Consider the following 10,770-nt stretch of genomic DNA (forward strand, 5'->3'; position numbering starts at 1 on the left):
TTAAAATTTTCTACTTTAATCCTCTTGGTTGATGTTTTTAGAACTCTTCTTTTACTAAATAATCACTTGATCAGCATGCGCTCTCTCCTTGTCTCTTTTATTTCCCATAGATAGATATTTTATTTCCATAAAAATAAAATATTATCTTATTAGTATTAATTTATTAATGGTAATTTTTTATATTTATTTTTTCTCACCTTCATAATACTCCGTACTCCGACAACGACCACTGAAGGATGGTGGCACATGCCTGCTGTCACATCAAACATAAATCAACGGCTTATATTCAACGTGTACGGAATATCCAACGGTCATTATCAGTTCACCGAGGTTTCTCTCTCCTCTGCAACCATGTCCAGTTTGGTCGGGACCCCCTTATATATGGCAAAGACCCTCCTTTTACTTTCTCTCTCTTTCCCTCATCACTGTTCATTTGTCAAACCCAAAAGAAAAATAAATAATAAAAATAAAAACAAAAAAAAATCTCTTCTTCAGTTTTGTGGGGGATGTGTCACAGTGATGATAGATAAACCACAAAAGAGAGACACTTTACTACGTTCAACACACTTTCATTCACTTGCTGGCTTTTACCGCTGCTACTTGCTATTCTTGCAACCCTTTCATTTTTGCTTTATTATCTTTCTTCCTCTTTTTCTTTTCTTTTTTTTCTTCTTGTGTTCTTTTACTATTTCTGTTCCTTTCATGGAGATCTTGAGCAACATGTCACCAACTTTTTTGATGTTGTTGTTGGTGCAGCTTGGTTAATTCTGGATTGGGTTCAACTCATAGGTCATCATGTTCCATGCCTTTATTTGATTGAAATGTTTTTGTTGCAAACACTGATATAATATCCCCCTTTTGCAGTGAAGGATTGGATTGATTCTCTTCTAGCTAGTTGTTGGTTCTAGCTTCTCTTTTTTTCTTTTGGTGGTGAGGTTGTTAGTTCTATTAACTAGTTAACTACTACGGTGAATTGGTGAAGTTGTGCTTTCTTTTATGGATCCCATTGTTGAGTGATGTGTGTTTTTCTGGGGATGGAGTACATTGGCAAGTGGGAGGAATGTGAAGGCTATGAGAGGAATTGAGGGGGGTGGTGGTGGTTGAAATGAGTTAGGGTTCCATGTGTGTTTGTGTGATTACTGAAAACTTTGTCTTCAAAAGGAGGGAAAAGGGTAAAGCTTGATATGAAGCTTTCAACATCAGGGTTGCCTCAGCAGGGACAACATGAAGGTATCTATGCACTTTTGCATATTGAAAAAGAAACAGAAAATTTTATTACATGAATATTTCAAGTCTCTTTCAATGCCCCTTTTGTGTTTGTTTAAATGCCACTGTGAGTGTTTTCCTTTTTTCTCTTTTTTTGTGATAACCTGATTTATAGGAGGGGAGAAGAAGTGCTTGAATTCTGAGCTATGGCATGCATGTGCGGGTCCATTGGTGTCCCTACCAACTGCAGGGACTCGTGTGGTTTACTTCCCTCAGGGTCATAGTGAGCAGGTGCTTTATACTACATTGATTGTTTTGTGTATTTTCGTACTTGGGAAGGTGCATTGACTTTGGATTGAAAGCAATTCAATCTAGTTTCTTGTGGTTGATTATACATATGAATCAACATTGAACTGAACATGTGATGAACAATGATTCTAGGTTGCTGCCACAACTAACAGAGAAGTTGATGGCCACATACCGAATTACCCGAGCTTGCCTCCCCAGTTGATTTGCCAACTTCACAATGTCACGATGCATGTCGGTATTATGTCTTTAGCGACGATAGTTCAGTTACCTTTTCCTTCTTCCATTAGAGTAAACTTAGTCAACTAGAGTATGCATTAATTTTCCAGGCAGATGTTGAAACAGATGAAGTTTATGCCCAAATGACACTGCAGCCGTTGACTCCGGTATTTGTCGTTCTTTGACAACTTGTTTCACTTGTAATGAGGCTGTTTTATATTTCTAGAGTTGGAATTTGTGCTTTTGGTTATGCATTGCATGCAGCAAGAGCAGAAGGATACATTTCTTCCCATGGAATTGGGAGTTCCAAGTAAGCAGCCCTCAAATTATTTTTGCAAGACCTTAACTGCTAGTGACACCAGCACACATGGAGGGTTTTCTGTTCCGCGTCGTGCAGCTGAGAAAGTTTTCCCTCCGCTGGTAGTATCCATTGTATTTTCTTTGTGGTTTTCTCTTGTAGAATATAGATGCATTTCTCTTCTATATGGGTTGTACAGGATTTCTCATTGCAACCGCCTGCACAAGAACTAATTGCTAGAGATCTCCATGATGTTGAGTGGAAATTTCGTCATATTTTTAGGGGTAAGAGTTGTATTATTTCGTTCTTTTGACTGCAATGGCTTGCTATCTTATACTTCTACCATGTCCATGTGTGGATTTTCCCTTTTCTGTGGATAACAATAAAGCTAGCATGATAAAAAGATTGAAATATCTTCTGGAAGCATAGGTAGCTGTATGCTAGTAGGTTGTACTGATTCACATGTTTCCTATTAACTGATAGTTATATGATTTGCTTAATTGCTTTAAAACTTGCCTTTCTTGAAAGAACCTTTAATCATATATAGGATAGGGCCTGTTTTCTCCCCGGAAGACATGCCGGCAAACCAATACATCCTTCCTTTAGCATGTACGAACTTTGTGCTGTACTTGCTTGTGTGTATATTTGCATTGATTATCCCAGTATACACATTAAGATCTCTAATTTAGAGTAGGGGCGCTGGAATCTTAAGGCAACTAAGCACTTTAATGTTACCAGCTATGGTATAAAATGATTTTAAAATTATATGTGCTCTCCTTTGACCATGAACTCGATTTATATTGCTTATGATCATGTGAGCAATTTATTCTGTACCATCCATGAGTTTTGCTGTTGTGTATGCCAAATGCATAACCTTAAAAATTATATATTATCAATTAGCACATGATCAGTTTATCTTAAAATCATGCCGATCTCTGATATTGTGAATCAATTAGGTTTCTCTAGAATACATCCTGTGAGGAACATAAATGATATCTAATTTTACAGTCTCTCCTACTGATTGTCATCCAATAGGAAATCAAATTGTACTAATACTCTATTAGGAAAGTCTATTTTCCCTTGTACACAAGAGGATTATGTCCAAATGTTATGGTGTTTTGTTGATCTGGAGTGAAAAAATCTGTGTATAGATAGAGCGTAGCAAGGTAATTTAGCTTTTGGTTTTACCCCTTGTCGAAACTATGCTACATTATCTCAGTGTGGAACTGAAGGAATTTATTTTATTTGGACTACTTATACAAATTACAAATAGAATAATGTGGCGAAACCAACTATTTAATTTGACAAATACATCCAAATAGCTAGATTGCCGGCACATATGTATATTGCATTAATTGCATCACTTCTGTTTACCCATTAAAATTGGACTTTTTAGTAGTGATGGCAGCCAAATTACCTTTTAACAAGGAATGTTGGCTTATAAAAAGGTAGCTCCAAATATTTGGTCTTCAGCATATGCTGGGCCTCTGTCGTTGAGGTATACATTTGTTTTTGTACATTATAACGGAAATTTCATTTTACCAATCCTCTGCTTGGGAGCACTTGATTTATTGTTTAAGAAAGCAGGCTTAACTACATAAATTGATGAAACTATCTGATTAAGGTGACATGTCTATTGCTTGCATGTCATTTCAGGACAGCCAAAGAGGCACCTTCTTACTACCGGCTGGAGTGTATTTGTTAGTGCCAAAAGACTTGTGGCAGGAGATTCTGTGCTTTTCATATGGTGTTTACTTTTACCTTTTTGTCAACTTAAATTTCCCCTTTGATGCTGCAGAAAGCTTGTTTACTGTTTCTATATGCATTTCCATTATTAGGAATGAAAAGAATCAGCTTCTTTTGGGGATACGTCGTGCCAATCGACCACAAACTGTAATGCCTTCTTCAGTTCTATCCAGTGATAGTATGCATATTGGGCTTCTTGCAGCAGCTGCCCATGCTGCAGCAACTAATAGCTGTTTCACGGTGTTCTATAATCCAAGGTTGTGAATGTTGCAATACATTTCATCTTCTGATGCCACCCTATTAGAAATTACAATGTTTTTTTTGATAGTTCCGTCTTGGGCAGGGCTAGTCCATCCGAGTTCGTCATACCACTTTCAAAATATATCAAAGCTGTATACCATACACGTGTTTCTGTTGGTATGCGTTTCAGGATGCTTTTCGAGACCGAAGAATCAAGTGTCCGGAGGTACTTACAGCAATCAAATATATATTTTTGTTAGGATAAATATAGTTGAATGTATGATACAGGAGTAAAAAACAGCTTGCCTGAATGTTTGGCCCCTATTTGTATGGAGCACATGAACTTTTTATTTTGGAGGATTTTCCCTCAGATATGTTTAGAGATTGAAAAGTTTTCTTCATTGAAATAGTGTTTTTGCTTCTGTGCTTTTTTGTTTTCCAAAATTCACTTATGCTGTGTGGCATCATGCTACTTTTCTTTTACTTAGGCAGAAGTCACTTTTTCTTTTTGCAGGTACATGGGTACAATAACTGGAATAAGTGACTTGGATCCAGTTCGTTGGCCAAATTCTCATTGGCGATCTGTAAAGGTATATAAGATCACAATCTAATGCATAAAATTAGGCACTTCATGCAATGTATTCGGTTGTTAAACCAAAGTTAATGCCATCTTGCAAATATAACCTTAAGGAATTGTACTGGTTATGCTATTGTAGCTTTCTTCTTTTGCAGCCATGTTTAAATACGTACAATGTTAAATGTCACAGTCAGGAAGATAAGGATAGGAATTCAATTGGCGTAAAGCTTCACAATTTGTGTTCCATGCCTTAAAGAGTGTCCTTGAAACTTCATAAGCTAGCAACTTTATGAGCAACCTTTTCTTCCTTCTTTACCTTGTAGGTTGGTTGGGATGAATCCACAGCAGGAGATAGGCAGCCAAGAGTATCACTATGGGAAATTGAGCCTTTAACAACATTCCCAATGTATCCGTCACTATTTCCGCTCAGATTGAAACGTCCATGGCATCCTGGCACCTCATCTTTTCTTGGTACTAGCTTTATTTCAGTTCTAGTTTTTCAAACTGTCTTCCACCTAATTGCAATATAGATGGTATAATATGACATCAATGCCATGGGTTATAGAAGAGATATCATTTCATTCTAAAGAGAAGAGACACTGATAAGATTTTGTAGTGTTACATTTAAATTTACATATTTCTTTTTTTCTTGCATACAAAAACAAAATATTTACTGATCCTCCCTGTCCCACAATTTTGTTTTCCTTGTTTGACAATGTATCTTCAAATGAAAAATAGTTAATATTGAATATTGAAATCAAATTAGCCACATTAGATTGTCCATGTGCTTCATGAACAAAACAAAAGGGATTGGGTCTCTTTGTTCATATTTACTTAACAAAAGACGGTAATAACTTAATATTGAATATTGAGATCAAATTAGCCACATTAGATTTTCCATGATCTTCATTAACAAAATAAAAGGGGATTAGATCTCTTTGTATCATATTTACCTAACGAAAAAAAGTTCATGTTACAGATGGCAGAGATGACCCAACTAATGGGCTAATGTGGCTTAGAGGTGGACCTGGCGACCAAGGTCTGAATTCAATCAATTTTCAAAGTGTTGGAATGCTGCCATGGATGCAGCAGAGGCTTGATCCGGCTTTGCTTGGAAATGATCATAATCAGCAGTACCAAGCCATGTTGGCAGCTGGTTTGCAGAACATAGGGAGTGGAGAACTCTTGAGGCAACAAATGTTGAATTTCCAACAGCCTTTCAATTATCTTCATCAATCAGGAAATGTCAACACTTCTATCCAGCTTCAGCAGCAGCAGCAAACGATTCAGCAATCAGTGCCTTCTAATATCTTGCAGCCACAAGCACCAGTATTGGGAGAGAACATGACTCAGCAGCAGCTCTTTCAGAAATCGCACAACAACCGAGAAGACCATGCGGAGCAGCACACTTATCAAGATGCACTTCTAGTTCAGGGTGACCAGCTCCACCAAAGGCAACACTCTAGTTTGCCTTCGCCATCGTATTCAAAATCAGAGTTTGTAGATTCAAGCATGAAGTTTGAAGCATCAGGTTCACCAGGACAGAACATGCTTGGTTCACTTTGTCCTGAAGGGAGCAGCAATCTCTTGAATTTATCCAGAGGTGGTCATTCGATACCGACAGAACAGTCACCCCAACAATCATGGCCTGCAAAGTATACACCTATGCAGGTTAATGCTTTTGGCAACTCAATGTCACATGTGCAATATTCTGGAAAAGATATTGCAGTGGCATCACCACATCGTAATTCAGACACTCAGAATCCAACCCTCTTTGGAGTCAATATTGATTCATCCGGTCTTCTACTCCCTGCCACTGTCCCACATTATACGACTTCATCCGCTGATACCGATGCTTCAACAATGCCATTAGGGAATTCTGGATACCAGGGTCCTCTATATGCTTGTATGCAAGATTCATCTGAGTTAATGCAAAGTGCGGGACAAGTTGACCCCCAAAACCAGACACCAACCTTTGTCAAGGTTTGAGTCATACTATTACAACTAACTGCTGCTTTCTGAGTCATTTATAATATAGTTTTGTATTTTTACAGGTTTACAAATCAGGGTCAGTTGGGCGCTCGCTTGACATCTCCCGGTTCAGCAGCTATCATGAACTGCGGGAAGAGTTGGCTCAGATGTTTGGAATTGAGGGGAAGTTAGAAGACCCTCTTAGATCAGGCTGGCAGCTTGTATTCGTCGACAGGGAGAATGATATTCTTCTCCTTGGGGACGATCCGTGGGAGTAAGTACAACATATTTACACAATTTAGTTTTGCTCAATGAATTTGTCTCATTCTATCCACAGCCCTTCACCTTAGCAAAACATGCAATGTTTATTTTATTGGCTTCGAATTCTTTTTGGTCCTTGTAAATATTGTGAATCTTGGTTTTGTTCCCAATGAAGTTTCTTTTTGGTTTCAATCCAAACATTTCAAAAGGTATTTGGTTTTGATACCTATAAAAATCCTCTTTTGATAATAGGTTAATACATATTGAAAAATAATAGGTTTTGATCCACAAAAGATTATGATAATTTGCTACTCTGAAAATATTATCTAAACCGAATTATCATAATTGTTAGAGACTTCAAACAATCATAGAATATTACTATAATATGGGGGACTAAGAAACAAACAAAATGATAGGAACGTAAACGAAATGTTTTTGAAAATATTTGGATCCAAACCAATTTTCTTTTTTTATAAGGACCATTAGAGGCTAAAAACTTATTTAAACCTTATTTATTTCATCTTATAAGATTTTCTTGACATTTTTCCTTCTTTGGTATGTGGATTTTCTGCATAACCTTTTATAGATCATTTGTCAACAATGTTTGGTATATCAAAATACTTTCACCTGAAGATATTCAAAAGATGGGAGATCAAGGCGTAGAATCTCGCGACAGTGCTCCCGGCCTACCATCAATAGGGGATTACTGAGATATTGAAAACTATCCCTTCAATTCCCACGGTCATGACATAAGTATCACATGCTTTGAACACTACTTTTAGACCAGAACTTGCATATCTAGATATGTTCTGTATTATCTATCTGTTCCACTTTCACCATCTTTATTACTTGGAGAGTTGATAAAATTTATGATAAGAAACTTAGGACAAACTATTTTTGTTTAATCAAGAGAATCTCAGGACAAAGATTTGTTCTACTAGTTTGTAACTTATGTACTGAATGCTAGAAATGTTAGTATTATTATTATCACTACTGTACTATTTGGTAACTCTCTTGCATGAGCTAATTTTGTAGAAAGAAATCTAGAGAATGCTGAAAGGTTAGGTTATGTTTCATGTTATTTGTGGCATTGCGTCCCAATGGAATGGCCTTATAGCTTGGTTCAGATTTTACTCTTGATTTGTGTATGCCATTCTTAGTTGTGATAGCTTCTCGAACGATCCATTTGGTGATTTTTTTTCTGAGATTTAGACCTTTTTTAAGTATTAATCTTTGCCTGCTTTTACACACTAAAATTTCAGATTAGCCAGTTAGCAACCTATTCTGAACACTTGATTTTAGAATGTGTTTGGATAAATCCTTTGAAGGGATTATATCTTTTAGGAGTATGTTAAATTTTTTATTTGGAAATCATTTGTTTGGATATTAATAGAAATAATTTTGAGATAATATTCAATTTGATTCCTGAATTTGCATGCAAGTCTCAATTTAGTCTTTCGAGTTTTAATTGTCTTTATTTAGTCCTCAAACTTTGTGAATATAACTTATGTTAGTCCTTGAAATAATTTTCAACGTACAAACATTAACGGAACACTGTCGCGAATAGTCGGATGTCACACTAAATTTTGTAAAATGATGTCGTTTTAGTTTTGGCACTCAAATAACCCAAAAACATTGTAAATGGTGTTTATTAAAATTTTATCTAACAAAATAAGTGATACGATGCCCTTTTTGAGCTATTTAAATGTCAAAATTAAAACGGCATCATTTTACAAGTTTTAACATGACATCTAATAGTTTATAACAGCGCTTCATTAACATTTTCATACTAAAAATCCCCTCAGGGACTAATATAAGGCACGTTTATAAATTTTGGGGACTAAATAGAGGTAATTAAAATCTCAAGAACTAAATTGAGATTCGCGTGTAAGTTCAGGGACTAAATTGAGTATTAACTTAATAATTTTTCAGATTCTAATCATTTTTATAGAATATTTTATTTAATTCAAAACAAAGAATTTATAATCTCCTCACAGGAGAGAATGCAAAGGCTCGTGAGATTCTGTCGGAGTTGTACAAAGATGTTATTAACGTGTTGGAAAAGCATTTTAATTAGGGTGATTATCTATTCCAGTCCTTAGCAATTTTTTTTTTAGAAAGATCACAATCCTCCATAAAAACAAATCTCCCTTTCTGGCCTTTGATCTTTCCGTCAATGATTTATCAGGGGTTAATGGGACATGTTTTTATCAGGGGTTAATGGGACATGTTTAGGTGGCATGTGAAATTGTTAATTTGTGCTAATTAAAATTGATAGTTTTTTTTTTTTTGGTTGGAATTTCGTCATCTTTCGGGATAATTGTCAAGAAGAGAAACTCTTGGGAGCTAGTAATTTTTAGTATTTTTAGTTATTATTTAACTAGTACAAATATTAAATTGTTATTTTACTAATTTATGTATGTAAATTCTGAAAAACGTGGATGCAAATTATATTAATTCATGGATGCAAATTGTATTGATTTATGTGTGCAAATTATATATTTTTTGTGTACAAAATGTCTGTAAATATGAGTCCAAATTATTGTAGGCTAAGTGCTGGCAAAAAATAATAATATTTGCTGGCCATGTAGCATTGTACTTGTCAAGAATTGCTTATGATTTTTTTTCTATTTTCTATTACTTTTTTCATATATATTAGTTAAATTTGTTATGTAAGAATTGTGAAATATTATTTTTTTAAGAATAATGCAACACATACAAGTCTTTTTGGTATCAAAGTCCAATCAAGTTGACCTAAATCCAACAAAAACAAACTTCAAAATAGAGTGTGTAACGCTTCAAAGCTACGCACATTAATATGAAAAACGGTTCCACTTTCTTCTTCAAAATTGCAACAAAGAAACTTCAAACCTAAGCTCAAAATCTCTCAAAAATATGTGAAAATTTTCGCGAAAACTCAAGAAAATATCGAAGATACGTTTGAAATCTTCAACAACAAACACCGAAAGAGAAGACGAAAGATTATTGAAGATAAATCGTCCATATTTTTCACTTCTCTTTTGCATTTTCTATCGCGAAATACTAAATAGTCATATTTCTATGTATTAGTAGATTCAGTTTGTGTTCTCGCAATATTGTAGATATGAATGTTCTCTTTATACTGTTCATTCGTGATAAATGTGTTAGGTCGGTGTAAGAATATTGTCGTAGTGCTTCTGGTGTCATTTAATCTATATTAATGACATTTTCTTATCCGAAATTGATTTGCATGTGTTTTTTTTATTTTATGTTTGAGTGATTTGAATGCCTTGAACTGAGTTTGTAGCAAGTAATCAGTAAGTACTTTCGGTATATTTTGACTGAATTATTGTGCAATTGGTGTTTTTGTCCTATATTTGGTGTAATTAGGCCATAGAATGCTGGAGTTATTCTGTGCATGTTTGAGTGATTTTCATGTCTTTTTGTGCATGTTTGAGTGATTTGCATGCTTTGAACGGAGTTTGTAGCAAGTAATTAGTAAGTACTTTCAGTGCTTTTTGACTGAATTGAAGTGTAATTGGTGTTTTTGTTCTGAATTTGGTGTAATTAGGCCATTGAATGTTGTTGTAGTGCTTCTGTTGTCAATTTATGCATGTTTGAGTGATTTTCATGTATTTTTGTGCATGTTTGAGTGATTGCCATGCTTTGAACTGAGTTTGTGACAAGTAATCAGTAAGTACTTTCGGTGCATTTTGACCGAATTGAGGTGTAATTAGTGTTTTTATCCTGAATTTAGTGTAATTAGGCCATAAAATGTTGTTGTAGTGCTTCTAGTTTCATTTTGTGCATGGTTAAGTGATTTTCATGAGTTAAATGTAGTGTTGTTTTCTATTAACCAAATTCTTTATTCTTTATAGCAAAATGACAATGAAAAAAGTTGCTATGAAGAACATCTCAAAGAAGAAGACACCAGTATATAATGTAAAGGTATATATGTTATGACAAC

At 35.1% G+C, this 10,770-nt stretch overlaps 1 protein-coding gene across 2 annotated transcripts; it reads left to right on the plus strand.

The window, feature by feature from the left end:
* Positions 1 to 409: 409 nt before the first annotated feature.
* LOC110268759 (auxin response factor 8) lies at positions 410 to 7,833 on the plus strand. Of its 2 annotated transcripts, XM_088504973.1 has the most exons (15): positions 410 to 789; positions 865 to 1,230; positions 1,382 to 1,497; positions 1,648 to 1,746; positions 1,842 to 1,898; positions 1,996 to 2,151; positions 2,229 to 2,313; positions 3,686 to 3,776; positions 3,868 to 4,032; positions 4,119 to 4,241; positions 4,530 to 4,605; positions 4,916 to 5,063; positions 5,572 to 6,575; positions 6,647 to 6,837; positions 7,411 to 7,833. In XM_088504973.1, the coding sequence occupies exons 2-15, from the start codon at positions 1,185 to 1,187 to the stop codon at positions 7,532 to 7,534; spliced, it is 2,481 nt and encodes an 826-aa protein (XP_088361099.1). In that variant the 5' UTR covers positions 410 to 789; positions 865 to 1,184; the 3' UTR covers positions 7,535 to 7,833. The 2 variants fall into 2 exon arrangements, with proteins under 2 accessions (XP_088361099.1, XP_088361100.1); XM_088504974.1 differs by having other exon boundaries at positions 500 to 1,230.
* Positions 7,834 to 10,770: the final 2,937 nt, after the last annotated feature.

This window comes from Arachis ipaensis, chromosome B2 (assembly GCF_059453495.1).
Source record: "Arachis ipaensis isolate K30076 ecotype BB chromosome B2, ASM5945349v1, whole genome shotgun sequence".
In the NCBI taxonomy this organism is placed as follows: Eukaryota; Viridiplantae; Streptophyta; class Magnoliopsida; order Fabales; family Fabaceae; genus Arachis; species Arachis ipaensis.